Here is a 23,161-nt window from a genome sequence, read left to right as displayed (position 1 = left end):
TTTTGATTTGCATTTCTCTAATGATTAGTGATGTTGAGCATCCTTTCATGTGTTTGTTAGCAATCTGTATAGCTTCTTTGGAGAAATGTCTATTTAGGTCTTCTGCCAATTTTTGGATTGGGTTGCTTGTTTTCTGGATATTGAGCTACATGAGATGCTTGTATATTTTGAAGATTAATCTTTTGTCAGTTGCTTCATTTGCAAATATTTTCTCCCATTCTGAGGGTTGTCTTTCATCTTCTTTATGGTTTCCTTTGCTGTGCCAAAGCTTTTAAGTTTCATTAGGTCCCATTTATTTTTTTTTTTAATTTTCATTTCTCTAGGAGGTGGCTCAAAAGGGATCTTGCTGTGATTTATGTCATATAGTGTTCTGCCTATGTTTTCCTCTAAGAGTTTTACGGTGTCTGACCTTACATTTAGGTCTATAATCCTTTTGTATACAGTGTTAAGGAGTGTTCTAATTTCATTCTTTTCCATGTAGCTGTCCAGTTCTCCCAGCACGACGTATTGAAGAGGCTGTCTTTTCTCCACTGTATATGCTTGCCTCCTTTATCAAAGATAAGGTGACCATATGTGCGTGGGTTTATCTCTGGGCTTTCTATCCTGTTCCATTGATCTATGTTTCTGTTTTTGTGACAGTACCAAACTGTCTTGATTACTGTAGCTTTGTAATATAGTCTGAAGCCAGGGAGCCTGATTCCTCCAGCTCCATTTTTCGTTCTCAAGATTGCTTTGGCTATTCAGGGTCTTTTGTGTTTCCATACAAATTGTGAAATTTTTTGTTCTAGTTCTGTGAAAAATGCCAGTGGTAGTTTGATAGGGATTGCACTGAATCTGTAGATTGCTTTGGGTAGTAGAGTCATTTTCACAATGTTGATTCTTCCAATCCAAGAACATGGTATATCTCTCCATCTGTTTGTATTGTCTTTAATTTCTTTCATCAGTGTCTTATAGTTTTCTGCATACAGGTCTTTTGTCTCCTTAGGTAGGTTTATTCCTAGGTATTTTATTCTTTTTGTTTCAATGGTAAATGGGAGTGTTTCCTTAATTTCTCTTTCAGATTTTTCATCATTAGTGTACGGGAATGCAATAGATTTCTGTGCATTAATTTTGTATCCTGCTACTTTACCAAATTCATTGATTAGCTCTAGTAGTTTTCTGGTGGCATCTTTAGGATTCTCTATGTATAGTATCATGTCATCTGCAAACACTGACAGTTTTACTTCTTCTTTTCCGATTTAGATTCCTTTTATTTCTTTTTCTTCTCTGACTGCTGTGGCTAAAACTTCCAAAACTGTATTGAATAATAGTGGTGAGAGTGGGCAACCTTGTCTTGTTCCTGATCTTAGTGGAAATGGTTTCAGTTTTTCACCATTGAGAACGATGTTGGTTGTGGGTTTGTCATATATGGCCTTTATTATGTTGAGGTAAGTTCCCTCTATGCCTACTTTTGGGAGGGTTTTTATCATAAATGGGTGTTGAATTTTGTCGAAAGACTTTTCTGCATCTATTGAGATAATCATATGGTTTTTCTCCTTCAGTTTGTTAATATGGTTTATCACATTGATTGATTTGTGTATATTGAAGAATCTTTGCATTCCTGGGATAAACCCCACTTGATCATGGTGTATGATCCTTTTAATATGCTGTTGGATTCTGTTTGCTAGTATTTTGTTGTGGATTTTTGCATCTATGTTCATCAGTGATATTGGCCTGTAGTTTTCTTTTTTTGTGACATCTTTGTCTGATTTTGGTATCAGCATGATGGTGGCCTCGTAGAATGAATTTGGGAGTGTTCCTCCCTCTGCTGTATTTTGGAAGAGTTTGAGAAGGACAGGTGTTAGCTCTTCTCTAAATGTTTGATAGAATTCGCCTGTGAAGCCATCTGGTCCTGGGCTTTTTTTTGTTGGAAGATTTTTAATCACAGTCTTAAATTCAGTGCTTGTGATTGGTGTGTTTATATTTTCTATTTCTTCCTGGTTCAGTCTCAGAAGGTTGTGCTTTTCTAAGAATTTGTCCATTTCTTCCAGGTTGTCCGTTTTATTGGCATAAAGTTGCTTGTAGTAATCTCTCATGATCCTTTGTATTTCTGCAGTGTCAGTTGTTACTTTACCTTTTTCATTTCTAATTCTGTTGATTTGAGTCTTCTCCCTTTTTTCTTGTTTTTTTTAAAATTAATTAATTAATTTATTTATTTTTGGCTGTGTTGGGTCTTCATTTCTGTGCGAGGGCTTTCTCTAGTTGCGGCAAGCGGAGGCCACTCTTCATCGCGGTGCACAGGCCTCTCACTATCACGGCCTCTCTCGTTGTGGAGCACAGGCTCCGGACGCGCAGGCTCAGTAGTTGTGGCTCACGAGCCTAGTTGCTCCGCGGCATGTGGGATCTTCCCAGACCAGGGCTCGAACCTGTGTCCCCTGCATTGGCAAGCAGATTCTCAACCACTGCACCACCAGGGAAGCCCCCTTTTTTTCTTGATGAGTCTGGCTAATGGTTTATCAATTTCGTTTATCTTCTCAAAGGACCAGCTTTTAGTTTTATTGATCTTTGCTATCATTTCATTCATTTCTTTTTCATTTATTTCTGATCTGATCTTTATGATTTCTTTCCTTCTGCTAAATTTGGAGATTTTTTGTTCTTCTTTCTCTAATTGCTTTAGGTGTAAGGTTAGGTTGTTTATTTGAGATTTTTCTTGTTTCTTGAGGTAGGATGGTATTGCTATAAACTTCCCTCTTAGAACTGCTTTTGCTGCATCCCATAGGTTTTGGGTCATCGTGTTTTCATTGTCATTTGTTTCCAGGTAGTTTTTGATTTCCTCTTTGTTTTCTTCAGTGATCTCTTATTTAGTAGTGTATTGTTTAGCCTCCATGTGTTTGTATTTTTTACAGTTTCTTTCCTGTAATTGATATCTAGTCTTATAGCATTGTGGTCGGAAAAGATACTTGATATGATTTCAATTTTCTTAAATTTACTGAGGCTTGATTTGTGACCCAAGATATGATCTATCCTGGAGTATGTTCCATGAGCACTTGAGAAGAAAGTGTATTCTGTTGTTTTTGGATGGAATGTCCTATAAATATCAATTAAGTCCATCTTGTCTAATGTGTCATTTAAAGCTTGTGTTTCCTTATTTATTTTCATTTTGGATGATCTGTCCATTGGTGAAGTGGGGTGTTAAAGTCCCCCACTATTACTGTGTTACTGTCGATTTCCCCTTTTATGGCTGTTAACATTTGCCTTATGTATTGAGGTGCTCCTATGTTGAGTGCATAAATATTTACAATTGTTTATCTTCTTCTTGGATTGATCACTTGATCATTATGTAGTGTCCTTCTTTGTGGCTTGTCATAGTCCTTATTTTAAAGTCTATTTTGTCTGATATGAGAATTGCTGCTCCAGCTTTCTTTTGATTTCCATTGGCATGGAATATCTTTTTCCATCCCCTCACTTTCAATCTGTATGTGTCCCTAGTCTGAAATGGGTCTCTTGTAGACAGCGTATATATGGGTCTTGTTTTTGTATCCATTCAGCCAGTCTATGTCTTTTGGTTGGAGCATTTAATCCATTTACATTTAAGTTAATTATCAATATGTATGTTCCTATTACCAGTTTCTTAATTGTTTAGGTTTGTTATTGTAGGTCCTTCCTTCTCCTGTGTTTCCTGCCTAGAGAAGTTCCTTTAGCATTTGTTGTAAAGCTGGTTTGGTGGTGCTGAATTCTCTTAGCTTTTGCTTGTCTGTAAAGGTTTTAATTTCTCCATCGAATTTGAATGAGATCCTTGCTGGGTAGAGTAATCTTGGTTGTAGGTCTTTCCCTTTTATCACTTTAAATACATCCTGCCACATCATTCTGGTTTGCAGCGTTTCTGCTGAAAGATCAGCTGTTAACCTGATGGGGATTCCCTTATATGTTATTTGTTGCTTTTCCCTTGCTGTTTGTAATATTTTTTCTTTGTATTTAATTTTTGATAGTTTGATTAATATGTGTCTTGGATTTTTCCAAAGAAGATATACAGTTTACCAACAAATACATGAAAGAATGCTCAACATCACTAATCATTAGAGAAATGCAAATGAAAACTACAATGAGGTATTACCTCACACCAGGCAGAATGGCCATGATGAAAAAATCTACAAAAATAAATGCTGGAGAGGGTGTAGAGAAAAGGGAACCCTCTTACACTGTTGGTTGGAATGTAAATTGATACAGCCACTATGGAGAACAGTATGGGAGTTCCTTAAAAAACTAAAAATAGAACTACCATACGACCCAGCAATCCCACTACTGGGCATATACCCTGAGAAAACCATAATTCAAAAAGAGTCATGTACCACAATGTTCATTGCAGCTCTATTTACAGTAGCCAGGACATGGAAGTAGCCTAAGTGTCCATTGACAGCTGAATGGTTAAAGAAGATGTGACACATATATACAATGGAATATTACCCAGCCATAAAATGAAACGAAATTGAGTTATTTGTAGTGAGGTGGATGGACCTAGAGTCTGTCATACAGAGTGAAGTAAGTCAGAAAGAGAAAAACAAATACCGTATGCTAACACGTATATATGGACTCTAAAAAAAATAAAAATAAAAATGGTTCTGAAGAACCTAGGAGCAGGACTGGAATAAAGACGCAGACGAAGAGAATGAACTTGAGGACTCGGGGAGGTGGAAGGGTAAGCTGGCACAAAGTGAGAGAGTGGCATGGACTTATATATACTACCAAAGGTAAAATAGATAGCTAGTGGGAAGCAGCCGGATAGCACAGGGAGATCAGCTCGGGGCTTTATGACCACCTAGAGGGGTGTGCTAGGGAGGGTGGGAGGGAGACGCAAGAGGGTGGAGATATGGAGATATATGTATATGTATAGCTGATTCACTTTGTTATAAAGCAGAAACTAACACACCAGTGTAAAGCAATTATACTCCAATAAAGATGTTAAAATATATATATATATATGTTTCTTGGCATGTTTCTCCTTGGATTTATCCTGTATGGGACTCTGCTTCCTGGACTTGATTGACTATTTCCTTTCCCATATTAGGGAAGTTTTCAACTATAATCTCTTCAAATATTTTCTCAGTCCCTTTTGTTTTCTCTTCTTCTTCTGAGACCCCTATATTTCAAATTTTGGTGCTTTTAATGTTGTCCCAGAGGTCTCTGAGACTGTCCTCAATTCTTTTCATTCTTTTTTCTTTATTCTGCTCTGCGGTAGTTATTTCCACTGTTTTATCTTCCAGGTCACTTATCTGTTCTTCTGCCTCAGTTATTCTGCTATTGATTCCTTGTAGAGAATTTTTAATTTCATTTATTGTGTTGTTCATCATTGTTTCTTTGCTCTTTAGTTCTTCTAAGTCCTTGTGAAATGTTTCTTATATTTTCTCCATTCTATTTCCACGATTTTGGATCATCTTTACTATCACTGCTCTGAATTCTTTTTCAGGTAGACTGTCTATTTCCTCTTCATTTGTTTAGTCTGGTGGGTTTTTATATTGCTCCTTCATCTGCTGTATTTCTCTGTCTTCTCATTTTGCTTACTGTGTTTGGGGTCTCCTTTTCACAGGCTGCAGGTTCATAGTTCCCGTTGTTTTTGGTGTCTGCCCCCAGTGGCTAAGTTTGGTTCAGTGGGTTGTGTAGGCTTCCTGGTGGAGGGGACTAGTGCCTGTGTTCTGGTGGATGAGGCTGGATCTTGTCTTTCTGGTGGGCAGGACCACGTCCAGTGGTGTGTTTTGGTGTGCCTGTGAACTTATTATGATTTTAGGCAGCCTCTCTGCTAATGGGTGGGGTTGTGTTCCTGTCTTGCTAGTTGTTTGTCATGGGATGTCCAACACTGAAGCTTGCTGGTCGTTGAGTGGAGCTGGGTCTTAGCGTTGAGATGGAGTTCTCTGGGAGAGCTCTCTCTGATTGATATTACGAGGGGCCAGAAAGTCTCTGGTGGACCAATGTCCTGAACTCGGCTCTCCCACCTCAGAGGCTCACGCCTGACACCTGTCCAGAGCACCAAGACCCTGTCAGCCACATGCCTCAGTTGAAAAGGGAGAAAAGAAAAAGAAAGAAAGAAAAAATAAATTAAATAAAGTTATTAAAATTAAAAATTAAAAAATATATTGTTAAAATAAAAAAGTAATAAAAAGAAGAGAGCAACCAAACCAATAAACAAATCCACTAATGATAACAAGCACTAAAAACTAGGCTAAAAAAAAAATGGACAGACAGAACCCTAGGACAAATGGTAAAATCAGACCTATACAGACAAAATGACACAAAGAAGTATACTCATACACACTCACAAAAGGAGAAAAAGGAAAATATATACATATATATATTAAAAAAAGGGAAGCGAGCAACCAAATCAATAAACAAATCTACCAATGATAATAAGTTCTAAATACTAAACTAAGGTAAACATAAAACTAGAAACAAATTAGGCGCAGAAAGCAAACCCCAAGTCTACAGTTACTCCCAAAGTCCACCTCCTCAATTTTGGGATGATTCGTTGTCTATTCAGGTATTCCAGAGATGCAGGGTACAGGAAGCTGATTGTGGAGTTTCAATCCTCTACTCCAAGATTGCTGGGAGAAATTTCCCTTTCTCTTCTTTGTTCGCACAGCTCCAGGGGTTCAGCTTTGAATTTGGCCCCGCCTCTGCGTGTAGGTCTCCTGAGGGCATCTCTTCTTTGCTCAGACAGGACAGGGTTAAAGGAGCAGCTGATTAGGGGGCTCTGGCTCACTCAGGCCAGGGGGAGGGAGGGGTACGGATGCGGGGCGAGCCTGCAGTTGCAGAGGCCGGCGTGACGTTGCAGCAGCCTGAGGTGCGCCGTGTGTTCTCCCGGGGAAGTTGTCCCCGGATCACGGGACACTGGCCGTGGCGGGCTGCACAGGCTCCCGGGAGGGGAGGTGTGAATAGTGACCTGTGCTTGCACACAGGCTTCTTGGTGGCGGCAGCAGCAGCCCTAGCGTCTCACGCCCGTCTCTGGGTTCTGCGCTGATAGCTGCGGCTCCTGCCCATCTCTGGAGCTCTTTCATGCGGTGCTCTGAATCCCCTCTCCTTGCGTACCCCGAAACAATGGTCTCTTGCCTCTTAGGCAGGTCCAGACTTTTTCCTGGACTCCCTCCTGGCTAGCTGTGGCACACTAAGCCCCCTTCAGGCTGTGTTCACGCAGCCAACCCCAGTCCTCTCCCTGGGATCTGTCCTCTGAAGCCCGAGCCTGAGCTCCCAGCCCCGACTTGCCCCGGCGGGTGAGCAGACAAGCCTCTCGGGCTGGTGAGTGCTGGTCGGTACCGATCCTCTGTGCGGGAATCTCTCCGCTTTGCCCTCCGCACCCCTGCTGCTGTGCTCTCCTCCATGGCTCCAAAGCTTCCCCCCCTGCCCACCCCCCATCTCCACCAGTGAAGGGGCGTCCTAGTGTGTGGAAACTTTTCCTCCTTCACAGCTCCCTCCCAGAGGTGCAGGTCCCATCCCTATTCTTTTGTCTCTATTTTTCCTTTTTCTTTTGCCCTACCCAGGTACATGGGAAGTTTCTTGCCTTTTGGGAAGTCTGAGGTCTTCTGCCAACGTTCAGTAGGTGTTCTGTAGGAGTTGTTCCACGTGTAGATGTATTTTTGATGTATTCATGAGGAGGAAGTTGATCTCCATGTCTTACTCCTCCACCATCTTGAAGGTCCTCCCTCCCATATCCCTTTTGATCACATCCCAGTGACAAGGATTTAGCTACACAAAGCTGTGAGGTTGCTGGGAAATCTAGACCCTAACTGGGCCTCTAGTCACTTAACTAATAGTCAGCAGTTGTATTTTTAAGTAGGGGAGCAGTAATATTGGATTTAGCAATCTCCAGCACACACTCGTTCTCACCTTCAGGAAACATTTATTGAGTAGCTGCTGCAGGAGAAAGCTTAGATTTTGGAAGTGGGAGACATGTAATATGTGCGAGTGTGTTCCAGTAGTTGTGACAGCAACATGTGAGAGGATATTAGGAGCCAAGATGCTGTGAGTCCCACCTAAGAGTGGGCTGGGGGTGAGTTAGGAAGGACTTCCCAGAGGTGATGCTTTAGCAAAGGTATTCTTTGGCTTCCTCTTTATCTCAGCCTCTCAATATTGTGACACCAACCAGAATAAGCTGCAGTCAGTGTCTTAGTTTGGGCTCTCCCAAGAGCAGAGGTGTATTAGTCCGCTAGGGCCACCATTGTAAAGCACCACAGACTGAGCCTCTTAAACAGCAGAAATCTATTGTGTCACAGATCTAGGGGCTGGAAGTCTGAGATCATGGTGTTGGCAGGGTTGGTTCCTCCTGAGGGAAGGCTCTGTTCCAGACCTCTCTTCTGGGCTTGTAGATACCTGTCTTCATGTTTACATGCCATTCTCCCTCTACGTGTATGTCTGTGTCAAAATTTCCCCTTTTGTAAGGACATTAGTCAAATTGGATTAGGACCCATCGTAATGACCTCATCTTAACTAATTACATCGCAATGATCCTATTTCCAAATAAGGTCACATTGTGAGGTACTGAGGATTAGGATGTCAATGAATATGGGGGGACATAACTCATTCCACAACAGGAGGCTTGGAAGAAAAGCTGAAGCAGAGAAGCTGAGAATCTCCCACAGCCTGAGCTTGAGGTGGGAGCAGACAACAGGCATAGAGCCATCCACAGCTGTGCTGAAAGCCAGGAGGGCCAGGGCGATCTCCTAACATCCCATTAGGAAGGCAGTTTCTTCAAAGATGCTTTTTTCTCAAACCACTTCCCTGACCTGGACTGAACTTTCTCTAATGTGCTAGCCCTCCAGGGGAATTGGAAAAAACTGACAGGGCTAACGTGGGTCTCCGTAACACTGCTATATACGTAGTTTAGCCAGCAGGTTTGGTGACTGAAAACACTTTGGATGGGATTAAAAGCCTTCAAGATATTTCAAACGGTAACTACCTGCTGTGAGAGCCAGTAGGGACAATATGTTATTAGAAGCACCATCTTGCAGGTGAGTGAACAACTAAAGTCTTCCAATACCCAATTAGCAACAGCTAAAACCAAATTTTTTAAGTGTACAGAGATTGAAAATCTGTGCTTAATAGGACCTCTTAGATATAGGACCAACTGTAGTGGATGAAGTAAATTCATTAACCAAATATGTTTTGAGAACCTACTGTGTGCCAGGCACTATTCTAGGTGCACATTGGTGAAGAAACAACAAAATCTTGTCCTCTTGAAGCTTACCTTATAATGCAACTTGTTACCCTCCTGCACTTAATTATGGATATCACTTAAATGATAATATTAAATACCCCATCAAAATCAATATTTCAGACAAGAAAAAGGTTATAGTCAAAAAACTATTCTATGATTCAATTCAAAAACATTATAATGTGATATTTCAGTGTTAGAACTATGAGTGGTTTTGTGATTCTTTACTATTTTTCTGTGTTTTTCACATTTTCTTTAATGGACATGTATCCCTTTTATATTGAAAAAAAAATTAAAGGATAAGGGTGAAATCCAAGAGGCTCCTTGTCCTGCCCAGAAAAGCTAGATAAGTTTTACAAAAAGTACTCCTAACAGAATAAAATATATATGTATGTATGTATATATATATACATACATATATATATGTGTGTGTGTGTATATATGTGTGTGTGCGTCATTTCAACATGTAATCACGTAAGAAAAAAAAAAAACACTCCCAGCAGGCCTAAACTTTGGAGGTGGACAACCTTGAGTTCCAGTCTCAGCAGTGCTCTCTTATTAGCTGTGTGACCTCAGATAGGTCACATTTCTTTCCTAATTTTATTAGTATCATAATCTAGAAAAATAATGCAAACCTTGACATCCCAGAGCTGTTGAGATAAAACAGTCTATATAAGCAAATCTGAAACAGTGTTCTGCACATGATAGGTACTCAATGTTTGCTAGACTGAATTGGGAAAGACCCACTAAGATCAAGCCCAGAGCTCTCATGCACTGCTAGCGGGAATGTAAAATAGTACTACCACTTTGGAAAATAGTTTGGCAGTTTCCTAAAAAGTTAAGCATACACCTTACATATATTCCCACCCTCCCACTCTTAGAGATTTACCCAGGAAGAATGAAAACTTATGTCCAGACAAAGACTTGTGCATAAGTGATCATAGCAGCCTTATTTGTAATAGCCCCAAACTGGAAAATAACCTAAACGTCCATGAACAGGTAAATGGATAAACAATCTATGCTATAACCATCCAATGGAATACTACTCGGCAATGAAAAGGAATGAACTATTAATACATGCTACAATATGGATAACTCAAAAACAATTATGCTAAGTGTAAGAAATCATGCATAAAATAGTATATACTGTATGATTCTATTTATAAAAAATTAGAGAAAATACCAACTAACCTATAATGACAGATGACAATTCATTTGCTTCTTTGGGATGGGGTAGGGCACAAGAAAGGGAAGGATGGAAGGATTACAGAGTGTCAGTTAAAAACTTTTGGGGTAATGGATACGTTCCTATTTTGACTGAGGTGATGGTTTCATGAATGTACCAAAGATAATGAAATTGTACACTTTAAATATGTATAATTTATTATATGTCAATTTCCCCTCAGTAAAAAATGTTAAAAAATAAAAAGATCAATCCCAGCACTTCCTTCCCAAGAGGAAGGAAGATCTACCACTTTTCTATTTTTTTTTTTCAGTGCTCAAGGTTTTTATTGGGGGACTGGTTACATGGGCACGCTCTACCTAGTACAAACCAAAATTGTAGAATCCCAGAAGGAAGGCAAGTATTCAGCATAAATCAAATTGTACAGATAATCAAGGCGCAGAGAGTCCCTCTTATCAGTTAGAGTGTAGGCATCCTTCGTCTAGAACATACCAAAATTCCGTGTTCCTAGACAGAAGCTGAGAGCCCATCTTGCAAGCTGGCATTTCTGATGGCAGCTATAGGCCTCCTAAGTATGTTAACTTTTTTCTGCCCACTTAACTAATGAGTTCTACCACCTTTCTTAATCAGTCTTAGACTCTCATAAGGGGAACAGTGAGTTAGGTGACCAGTTGATGGTGAAAATCCACACACGTGTTTCCCCATGAGCTGTGAGAGTGGATTCACAGCAGGGGAATAGGTTTAAATTTCTCAGTGCAGCCAGTCTGAAGTTATTAAATTTTTAAAGAATGGTATGGATTTCTGTCCAGAACCACAAGACAAATCTGTAAGATAGGGGTCGGGGGAGCTACATTTTTTGCCTGTCGAGAGCTGATGTAACAAGCACGAACATAAATATAAAATGCCTCATCAAAAAATTAATGCCCTAATATTCAGGAGGCTATTTTATCTGGGTGACAAATTTCAGATGATAAAGAGAGCTGCCAATGTAAACCACGCTGGTTGATGTGTTTTATTTTTAAGATAAAGCAATGATATTGATGTCACAGTTAAATGTAAAATAGTCACAGGAGAATCTCTTTGTTTTTTTACAGAAAAGACTAAATGGTTTTGCCAGGATTAACAATGACAAATAATAAATCTCAGGAAGCAGCAAATGAATTTCAGGACCAAAGCAAAGGACTACATTAAATAGAGGACTACTCTAACACCCAGAATCAGAAAAAGAGAATTTGTGCTGAGGGACTAAAGGATATGATTTTGTTTCAGTCTTGGCTGACACCAGAGGATGGACCCCAGAAGCCCTAAGATAGAAGCAAGAATTCTGGGTTGTTTTGCTAAATATTGTTGGGCATTTGAAAACCTAGAGATATTATTCATTAGTGGGATACCTTGGCATTATTTAAAAATCACATGACTTCAGATTTTTTTTTTTTTTTTACTTTTAGAATGACTCTGAAAAAAATTAACAAGTTTTCTCTGTTATCATGTTATTAAAAGACACTGGTTTTCTAGGTCATTTTAGAGTTGAGAGAGAATGATTGCTCAAACCTCAAAGTCACGCAATAAGCTTTGTTACTTCCACCCTGGCCAACGTGGTATATGAGAAGCTAGAATCATAGATACAAGAGTGAACGGGACCTTGAAGAATATCCGAGGAAATTATGGGTACCGGGGATGGCTCACTAATCACAAAAACAAGGCTATGTTTAGCCAAGCCCTATGACTCCAGAGTTTAAACGCTAAGCCATCACACAATATTAAAAATTAGGGCAGGTTTTCAGAAAGGACTGCGAGGCTGTGGGGAAATATAAAACTTAAGAGCGAGGAGTTTGGAGAATAAGGCAATGGCTCTACCTTTCACAGATTTGACCTGCATACCTAAACCCCAAGAGAAAGGAGAATAACATTGATTGAGCACCTGCTTTACCTTGGCACAGAGTAGAAGCCTAGATAATTAAGTTAGCATGTGCTCCCACAGAACATATGCTGTTGTAGGGAAAAAACACACAAGCAGCTCTAACCCAAGGTCTCAGAGGGCAGCACATCAATGCTATAAGAAAACTACAGAGGACTCTTTCTGGTGAGTGTGCCATTTCCCTCCCCCGAGAGGGATGGCTAGCCTCTTGACACCCTTTCTCTGGTTCTGTCGTCTTCTTTCGCTAGGTATCCAGATTAGTTCCTTTACTCAAGCTGACCTCACTTCAGGACGCGTTCAGTATATCCACTCCAGTGAGACCGAGAAGCATTCGGATGCCTTCAGCTTTACGCTCTCCGATGGAGTCAACGAGGTGGGTGAGGACCTTGCTTCCCTCCTTGATGGGTATTGATGCAGCGCCATCTTCTTTGATGGGAGGGTGCTGAGCCACCGGTGCTGTGAGAACTTCATTCCCCTCTGCTCTCAGCCCAGGACAGAGGCAAAGAGAACTCTATCTTGCCAGAGAGAACTCCCTTCTGGGTTCCTGGTTGGTCAGTCATGCCAGGAATGGTGTGAAAGGGAACGCAGAGAGCGCCTACCTTCTTCTCGGGTGGGTGCTGGGGACAGGTGACCCACCTGCACTTTTCTGCCATGTAGGTGACTCAGACTTTCCACATCACTCTTCGCCCTGTGGATGACTCGCTGCCCGTTGTACAGAACTTGGGGATGCGGGTACAGGAAGGTGTGAGGAAGACCATCACAGAGTTTGAGCTCAAGGCGGTAGATGCAGACACAGAGGTAAGAGTCCTCCCCTGGGTTCTCCGGCCGAATGAGAGGCTGATCTAGTGGCATCTATTGCTTTGCGACAGTGCATCCTGAGGGTGGGGTGGGATGGTGAGTGTACTGCAAGCATCCTTGAAGGATTAAAAACCAGAACATACCATGGCCTGCTGGAAAAGAGAAACTAAATACATTTGAAATCAAGTTGTTTTTCAACCCTTTCTGAAACCCTAAATACGTTTATTCTTTCCTATGATTACATGCAACAATCATTTTCACATGCTGATTTTTATTACGATCCACAGAAAATTAGGTAGATGACATTTTATATAGTGTTTTTATTACTCCCTATTAGTGAACAAGGAATTTCTTCACCTATACAGTTTTACCTCCTTTACTGAGACTTCAGTGGGTGACAACTAATTATTGCAATTTGAGCATTCTCAAAGAACCAGGCTTTACACAGTAAAATAGGGCATGTAGAGACTAAACTCTTCCTCTCCTAATGCTTTCTAATTAAAGTATCTAACATGCTGACATGATCTAGCTTCCATTAAGAGTACCACGCACTTATTAATTAGTTCTCTGTATGCCCTTCCCCGTGCCAGCATGCATTCATTTATTTATTCATTCTTTCAGCAAATATTTACTACCTGCTAAGTTGCAAGGTCTGCTCTAGATGCTAAAGACAGCACTGTGAACAAAACAGATCAAAATTCCAGCCTTAGGGAGTTTACAACCTTTGGTTAGGGGGACAGACAATAAAGAATGAAAGAACATAGAATATCATGTCAGATATGATAAGCGCTAGGAATAAAAATAAAGAGACAGAAGCGATAGAGATTGATGGGTGTGCTGTTTCAAGCAGAGTGGTCAGGGAACGCTTTTCTGAGGAGCTGATATTTGAGCAGAGGTAGGAAGAGAAAGAGCAGGCTATGCCGTTTCCTGGGAGAATCCCTTTCCAGGCAGACGAATCAGGAGGGCAAAGGCCCTGTAGTCAAGCGTGCTTGGAACATTTGCGTTGCGACACAGCAGCCAAGAGTCTGGACCCCAGTGAACAAACAGGACAGGAGAAGGATGAGGCCAGAGAAGAACCGTGGGACCAGGTTACAGAGGGCCTTCTTGGCCCAGGTCAGGCCTCTGTATTTTATTCCAAGTTGGTGAGAAATCACTGGAGAGTCCTGAGCAGGGTTTTCTACCTCTCTATTTTTCCTTCTGCATGTCACCCTGGAAGCAGCCGTTGGACATGGGAAATTTGCTTCTATTCTGATGCATATGAGATTCTACATATAAGAGTTTTGGAAAAGTGTATGTGGGTTGGGGGGAGGGTGAATGGAAAGGAAATGAGTAATTTTAAAAGGTCTAGTTCTTAATCATCCTAAAGGTTAAAAATTCAGGTTTTCCCCTATAACCCTTAGTGGGCAAATTTAAATGTCATCTTAAAACAGAAGGCACCAGAATATAAGTTCGATTATAGAAACCAATATAATTTCTCTCCTTAGCTTGATTTTTGGTATCTATAAAGAAAATGCAGTCTTTATTTTATAAATATCTTTAGGTTTGGCTGCCCTTGACCGCCTGTGGCCATCACTCACACCTCTGGCTTCTGTTACAGAATTCCCTTCTCCTCTTGCCTTTTGCCTCCTTGACAGGCCGAGTCTGTCACATTCATGATCATGCAGCCCCCGCGCCATGGCACCATTGAGCGAACCACCAACGGGCAGCCCTTCCAGCACACCTCCACCTTCACCATGGAGGACGTCTATCGGAACCGGGTCCGCTACAGCCACGACGGCAGCAACTCCCTCAAAGACTGGTTCACCTTCACCGTTGCTGACGGGACGAATCCCTTCTTTATTATTGAGGAAGGGGGAAAAGAGGTGAGGGGCAAAGACGACAGAGAGGGAGGGACAGCAAAGCATGCCAGAGGCTGTCTGGAGGCAGAACATGGCCTTTTTAGAACAAGGATAACATTGTTTGAGTTTTGGTTCTGTCACATACTAATTGGGCCTTGGGCAAATTACTTACCTTCTCTAAGCCTCAGCTTTTCATCTGTAAAATGGGCACAGGAACGATCACCAGCTTCAATTAGCCTAAGGATCAACGGAGGTAATCCATATAAAGTGCTTAACACTGTTGGCAAAGAGTGAGTGCTCAAATAGATGACAGTTATTGTTATTATCACTGCTATTATTTCTCCTCTTCCTTTTCACTCACCCTTTATTCCTTTCATTTTTCTTTCATCTGGTTTTTCAATAATATCACGTGGTTCCAAATTGTCTCCTGAGCCAGCCAGAGTTTCTCAATCTCATGAAGAATTACAGTCAAGAGTACGGCTTTTGCGTCCAAAAGACACTGATTTAAATTCTACCTCTGTCACTTACTAATTGAGTGTCTTTGTAAGTCATTTAACCTTTCTAAGCCTCAGCTTCCCTGTCTGTAAAATGGGGATGATTTCTACCTTCCTGATACACATGGAGCATGTAGCCCAGTACCTTACACAGGAAACATAGGAAACATCTGATAAACTGTGGCTGTAATCATCATCATTGTCATCATTTTAGGACCAGCTTGTGAAACAGGTGAAGATGATTTTCTTTTGAGGTCATGAAGCTGTTAAGCTTTTCTTCCTTAGGAGAATTTCTTCCTTCTAACATTCAGATGTTCAGGAAACTAAGAGCCCCCTCCCACTACCTTCCCCACCATTTTAACTCATTTTTAGCAGATTTCTTGCAGTATCGTAACCCTCCCCTGGGAACAACTGCAACTCTGGTGAAAGGTGGCCTCATGGATACCCCTGCATCTCACACAGCTACCTGACTCAGCAGAAGCAGTTTTAGTGAGCATGTTATCACACCCTGCTGTTTAGTTCCAGGATAACCAAAGGGTCAACTTCTTAGGCCTGCAGAGTTTTTTCCCTACTTTGATGATAAGTGATTCTTTTCCTAGCAGAAAGATCCTCTGGCATGCTTTAGAAACAAACAGCCCGTGAGAAGCTCATTCTCAGTTGGCCGAGGTGTCAGTGGGATGGCTCTTGGGATTTCCCTGCCATTTCAGCATCTGCACTGCATCTCCACCTGGCAGGTCATCACGTTCATTTTCCCCCTCCCAAACTGTAACTGCTCCCCAGTTAGTTTGACTTTCAGAAGAGAAAAAAGATTTCGGAATTAATCAGCAAGAGGGTCACCCCTATGATAAACATAAAAGGTCACAGCAGATCTCCAGAGGGACCGTGTCATTTTGAAAATGGAAATTATCTAGAAGGAGGGTTGTAGAAGATTGAAACACCAGCAACTTGCTGTCCTGTATGCCAGCTTGCTGTATCTGCTCAGAAACGGGGAGGTGCTGGATCAGACTCCCCATGTATGTTGTGAATGTATATGTGTGTATCTGTGTGAGAATGAAGTTATAAACCGAAATTTCTTTGCATTACTCCCACAAACACTTTTATTCTTGATTTCTTCTGCCCCCTTTCCCCATGTAGACAGTTCTCTCTCAAAAAAAAAGGAAAGAAGAAAAAAAAAAGGAAATCTCTTCCCATGAAACATCTTTTCACATCTGGCAGAATCCTACCTGGAGACTTTGACATTAACATTTTAATTATGAAAATCATGAAAATTTTAACAAGTTATTGAAAGGGAAATATTTTGTTTATTGTTTCACCTCAGGGCAGTATTAAACTCAACTAAAGAAGGCATAGGTGTGTGAAAACCAACTTCCATAGCAGGTGAAATTCCAGCAAGAGTGCCACTTGTGTCTCGCTTTTCTTCTTATATTGTTTTTACTTTATCCATCAACATTCTCCCTGAAGCCTCATGCCAAGTGGTGATAAGCAATGGAAACTTGCTCAGTTGGCCATTTTGAAGTGTCAACAGATTTCAGGCGTCCCAGCCTTTGTAGGTCCTAGACCTGACGTATTTCAGATATGTGTGAATGATGAGTTTCCTTTGTTGCTTTCACCACAGATCATGACAGCAGCACCTCAGCAGTTCTGGGTAGACATCCTCCCAGTAGATGATGGCACCCCTAGAATTGTTACCAACCTGGGGCTCCAGTGGCTGGAGTACATGGATGGCAAGGTAAGGCCTTTGCACCTGCCGCAGACACGCTAACTGACTTGGGCTCGATCCTGTTCACGACAACATGAACAGAACTCCTGTTCAGCTCATGTTTATCCCTCCCTAAGTGAGCTGATTTCTTAAGATTGCTGAGCTCCATGAGTTTGGTTAGAATTGTATCACAGTTTAAGATATTCTTACAAAATGACCCCAAAATATAGTAGCTCAAACAAGATAGAAGTCTTTTTTCTCACATAAAGTATAGAAGTAAGTGGGGAGGCTAGGGCTCCACATGACCATTCAGAGACGCATATTCCTTGTATCTTATTTCTTCTGCCATCACTGGGTTGTTGCTACTGAGAGCACAGCCAAACCTCTTCAGCTATTCATCAGTATTCCAGCCCATGGGAAGAGGGAAACAGAAAAGTAGAGGGCAAGGAACTTCATTTTAAGCAAGTGGTGCAGAAATTAAACACATCATTGCACTCATATTCTTTTGACAAGAAATTGGCCCTATGGCCCTATCTGTTGCATGGGAGTGTGTAGCTGGGCGGCTAGGTGCTCAGTTAAAAGTTTGTTAACTAGAAGAAGGGGAGGATGGATTTTGAGAAACATCTGGAATATGCCACAGATGAGAAGGAAGTGAGTTTTTTTTGTAGGTAAGTATCCTCAGAGGAATTCTAGAAATTTAAATTTTTTTCTCCTTTTCCTAACTCTCAGTTTGGTCATTCTAAGACATGTCATAATTCTCACCTGGTAACCTGTCAAGCATTAAATCCCCATCCCCACCCAAACACACACAGTTCTTCAGTTCAGATTGGAAAGACTTTTGTGTGTGGTATTCCCTCTAGGATGTGGATTTTCTCATCTCCATGTTGCTGATTTGTTGGTTGTATATGTAGCAGTGAGGCTATAGCTTTCCACTGAACTCACTGGGAATTTTTAAATATATGAAACAAAATTAGTACAGATTCTGCTTATGCCCTGTTTGATATTTTTCTCAGTACTCAGAACCATCCTATTCTCTTCTTGGCACTCTCCAATTGGTCTTCTACCTTCAACTCTTACCCTACTGCAGTGACTCTTATCAAAGTTACCAATGACCAAAGTCACCAATTTCACCAAATCCAAAGGTCACTTACATGCCCTTATTTTACTAGGTCTAGTAACATTTAATACTGTTGACCACCCCTTTTTTTCTCTCAAACCTTTGCCCTCACTAAGTATTTGTTGGGTGAATAAATGAGTGAATCAAAATTTAGCCAGTATATTTGGGCAATATTGGGATATCATATATTTATCTTACTCAATTTCAAGCCTTGTAATCAACTTCTATAAGGTATAAAGTGGCCATCTTCCCTGTATTGTATCATTCTTTCAAAGTTCCAACCTTCTTTCAAGGCCAAACTCAAATCCCACCACCTCAAACCCCCCTTTCCGTAATCCAGATGGATTTCTGTAATCGCTCCTGCTCCCCAAAAGTGTGTAACACTCTTTTCGTATATCTCATTACAGCTCTTGCCACAGTTACCTTGCTCATAAGCCTTTCTTTCCCAATAAAGTGTGAACATCAAGGGCAGAGGCTGGGATGGTTTCTATCCTCATAACCTCTTCAATCCCGACAAAGTTTACCAGGCAATAAATGCACTTAGTAAATCATTGTTGAGCTGAATTAAATCTGAGTCAGAGGGTCTTGTTCCTGCTTTATTCCCATCTCAGGAATTAAATGTAATGGGTTTCTATTCCAGGCAACCAACTTGATCACCAAGAAGGAACTGCTGACCGTGGACCCAGACACAGAAGACCTGCAGCTTGTCTACGAGATAACCACAGGCCCTGAGCATGGCCACATGGAGAATAAGCTGCAGCCTGGAAGAGCTGCTGCTACTTTCACACAGGGTGGGCACTCGGAGAGCTGAGAAGTGGGAGAGGTCTATGCTGACACCACTCTCCTTACTTCCCTGATCTTTCTCACAACTACTGCCAGCTACTTACCCCCAAGTAACCTATTTACAAACAAATAGATCTCTTAGTGTCTAACCATCCAACTTTGGAATTTTACTTCTCCTGATTTTTTTTCCCTGTTACTCTGAATTATGACAAAAAAAAAAAAAAGGAAGAAAGAAAAATTTTATCTTTACCAGGCTTCCTCAGCTCCCAAATTGCTTTAGGTTTGACCAAGTTTTCTGGAAAGGATCACGTGATACTCCTGGGTTTTCTTTCAAAACAAAAATAACCACCAGACTTTATGAAAGATCTGTGACCCTTTGTGGTTTACTTTTTATCTCTAAGGGTTATAGATTTTTTTTTAAGTCTTCAGCAAAGAAAAAAAATCAACATGGGTAGATTGCTCAACAGAAATAGTTTCCTGTTTGGAATCACATCAAGCAGACCATTTTGTATTTTGGTTGCTTACAAGCTTTTCACAGTCTTCTAGACTTCTTTTGAGGATGCGCCTGATTGGGATCAGTCATTGCACAACTGCATCTTATGGCATCTTATGGCATCTTATGGCATTATGTGCCATATTTCCTTTTTCTCCCTGTCCTCAATCTTTTGTTCTGTCCTAGCCACATTTTATCTGTGCCTTGTGTGTGGGCTGTTTTAATCCAACCCCAGCTTTTCTTGTTAGCACATACCTTCCAAGAAACCTTTATTTTGAAGGAAGTAGGGGTGGCTATGAGCATATATGCACAGCAGACGAGCTCAAAGACTTCTCTGTTGGCTCTAAGATTTGCCTTTCACATTCCATAGACATTTATGAAAGTGCTTTTTTGCCAAGACCCTGGGATTCTCATTTTACAACAGCATAAGGGTACTTCTATACATAAAGATGGGTCTTTTCTTACACAGGATCTTATTTTAAAATCTGGCAGAAACATTTATTTTTAACACTACTTACTATCCCTTTTTGTTCTTGGGACAATAAGTTTTGTCTTTAACCCATTAGAAGAATAAACTGGTGTGTCAGTAGGAATCTATGAGGCTGTCTTTACATCCCCGGGTTAATTCAGTGTCTTTTTTCTCACAGAGGACGTGAACCTGGGGTTGATTCGTTATGTGTTGCATGAGGAGAAGATCCATGAGATGATGGATAGTTTTCAGTTTCTGGTGAGAGACAGTAAACCCAATGTGGTCAGCGACAATGTCTTCCATATCCAGTGGTCCCTCATCAGCTTTAAATATACCAGGTACAAGTGTGATTGGTGTTCATTCTTGAGAAATGAATCCGGAAAGCAGAGGAAGTCAGGATGAAGCACCCTGTGGGTCAGCTCTAATCATCCGATGATGATGGTGGGGTGATAACAAGAATAAAAATCATAGTTACACCAAATATTTCTTGAATACTGTATGTACCAGGCACTGTAACAGGTACTTGACGTATGTCATCTTGTTTAATACTTGTAGTTCTGAGTTGAGTACTATTGTTGCCTCCACAACAACAAAGCAACAGAGACAGAAATAGGTTAAATAACTTATCTGAAATCACGTAACTAACAAGCAGTAAAACCAGGATTTAAGTCCAGTGATCTTAACCCTTGTGCTTTACTTCTTCTCCTGAAAGTATTTGTGCTTCTGTCTTCAAGTTTAAAAGATAATCCAGCAGAACTGATAGGGAAAACAATAAACATTCAGAAGAATAATCACTGGCCCACAGTAACAAAGTCTTTGCCTTCTGTCTACATTCTCCCTGTTCTCAAGCTCCCATTCTCCCCCTAGCTCTTTTGGTGTTCACAGAATCATATATCTTTAGGGAAGAATTCATAGCTTAACATAGGCAGCTCTTCGAGATGCTTTTGTAGTCTGCTGGGGAGTTAAGAGGCAAACAGAGAGTCAGTCACCAATTGGTAAAGCACGGTGCTGATTTTATAGATTAGATTATAACAAGGATTATAATTTTTGTGGGGGAAATAATTCTTTAAATCTACCTTTGAGACTCACTATTCTAAGAAGCCAACCTCATGATAATTTAAATGAAAACTGGAACTTGGGAGGAAAACAGGCAAACTTGATTTTAAGTGCCCCAGATGTAGGCTATTCTACTATTACACACACTTGGAGAACTAGTGGAAAATTGGAATCAATATATATATATACACATACACATATATATACACACACACTTACATGTATGTATGTGTGTGTGTATATATATATATATATCTAAAACACTTTGCTGTTATTTACCTCTTACTTGTAACTCCTTCAAAATTAAATACACCGAATAAAACTGATGACGTTTTCTGGACAACCCTCTAATGTTTAATGGACTAAATAATACGGAGGATCCCCAAGCTGGCAATGAAGACTAACCTCTCAGAGGCACTTTGCCTGCAAGCCTCACAGCAATAAGACCCAAGCCAAAGTCTAATGGCCATACTCAGTGATGAAAAACAAAGCCCAGCTCAGGCCTCACTTGCTTGTGGCTTTTTTCAATAATTATAATAATAAGTTATTTCTCACAGTTCTAGAGGCTAAGAAGTCCAAGATTGGGATGCCGGCAGATTCAGTGTCCAGTGAGGGCCTGCTTCCTGATCCATAGAGAGTTGAGTTCTTGCTGTAACCTCACATGGCAGAAGGAAGATGGAGCTCTCTTTTATAAGGGCACTAATCCCATTCATGAGGGCTCCACCCTAATGATGTAATCACCCCCCAAAGTCCCCACCTCTAATATTGTCACAGATGGGATTAGGGTTTCAACATATGAATTTGGAGGGGGACACTTTCAGTCTATAGCACCTTGTCACTCCCTCGTTGTCATAAAGTTCCATTTGCCTAGGCACCTTTGTTACCTTGGCCCAGTTCTCATTTTCTTACCTCTGGCACTGCCCTGGCTCCTTTAAACACTTCCTGGAGATCTGGCCCAGTCAGTCCCCACCTGAACCAAGTCATTAATTGGCTTCCAAGCAGCTTTCTTCCACAGGAACTCACTGACCTATTCTAATTACTCTACCACACTTGGGAGAAATTATTTCTTTGTGTTCTGAAATATGGAGTACATAGCTCTTATGTGCTGACCATCTTTCAACTCTCTCTGAAAACGGGGCAGATATCATTCTGCATCCACAGCTTCCTTGGTTGCCTGGTTCTGTGCCTGTCCCACGTGAACGCATTCCCTCAACTTACAACCTGGCTTCTTAAAGGAACCAACCTGCCTCTTCTCGGAACTGTCTGACATCAGTAACCAACCAGAAGAGACAGGCATTAAGCGTGTAGATCCTTCACAGCCCTTTCAGAATTTCAGAGACTGCCTTTTTTGTGTGCTTCCAGCTACAATGTCAGTGAGAAAGCGGGGTCAGTCAGCATCACGGTGCAGAGGACTGGGAACCTAAACCAGTACGCCATTGTCCTGTGTCACACAGAGCAAGGCACCGCAAGCTCCAGCTCCAGGGTCAGCTCCCAGCCTGGACAGCAGGACTATGTGGAGTATGCCGGCCAGGTAGGTGGGTGTGGGGGGCCTCTGACTCCTGAATTGCCAGTGGGCTGCAGCCAGGGCTGAGACGTGGCTGTCAGCAACTGTGGCACGTCCCCACTTCTTTATGCCAACTCGCTGCCCATCAGCACCCTTCCTCAAGTCACTGTTCTACGTTGCCTTCCCACAGTGCTTTCTTCTTCACAGTCTGTCTAATCTCCACTGCGGTTTTAACTGCTGTCCAGCTTCTCAGTCTTTACATTTTGCTTCACGATCAAGAGAATGCTCCAAGGCACCATGTTGTACACTCAGCCTTTGGTATCCTAACCCTTCCTCTCTACCCCCCTTTACCTGAAGGGTAGGGAGACTAGTTGGGGAGCTCTTGGAATAGGCTCAGTGAGAGATGATGGGAGCCTATATGCATTATATATAAATTAGATAATCAACAAGGACCTACTGTATAGCACAAGGAGCTATAATCAATATTTTGTAATAACCTATAAGGGAAAGGAATCTGAAAAAATAGATATATATGTACGTATAACTGAATCACTTTGCTGTACACCTGAAACTAACACAATGTTGTAAATCAACTATCCTTCAGTAAAAAAATAAATAAATAAAGTGAAGGTGG

At 41.2% G+C, this 23,161-nt stretch overlaps 1 protein-coding gene across 3 annotated transcripts in view; it reads left to right on the top strand.

Annotated features, from left to right (window-relative positions):
* The window catches only part of FRAS1 (Fraser extracellular matrix complex subunit 1), a 447,355-nt gene that overhangs the window by 368,716 nt on the left and 55,478 nt on the right, over positions 1–23,161 (top strand). For all 3 annotated transcript variants that reach the window (XM_059922796.1, XM_059922794.1, XM_059922793.1), the window contains 7 exons: positions 12,525–12,649; positions 12,934–13,074; positions 14,709–14,936; positions 17,022–17,135; positions 18,863–19,013; positions 20,146–20,305; positions 22,386–22,554. In XM_059922796.1, coding sequence (XP_059778779.1) covers positions 12,525–12,649; positions 12,934–13,074; positions 14,709–14,936; positions 17,022–17,135; positions 18,863–19,013; positions 20,146–20,305; positions 22,386–22,554 — 1,088 coding nt within the window. The remainder of the gene's footprint in view (positions 1–12,524; positions 12,650–12,933; positions 13,075–14,708; positions 14,937–17,021; positions 17,136–18,862; positions 19,014–20,145; positions 20,306–22,385; positions 22,555–23,161) is intronic.

Source organism: Balaenoptera ricei, chromosome 5, assembly GCF_028023285.1.
Source record: "Balaenoptera ricei isolate mBalRic1 chromosome 5, mBalRic1.hap2, whole genome shotgun sequence".
In the NCBI taxonomy this organism is placed as follows: Eukaryota; Metazoa; Chordata; class Mammalia; order Artiodactyla; family Balaenopteridae; genus Balaenoptera; species Balaenoptera ricei.
Note: the sequence above shows the minus strand (reverse complement) of the source record. Positions and strands in the feature narration are given on the sequence as shown.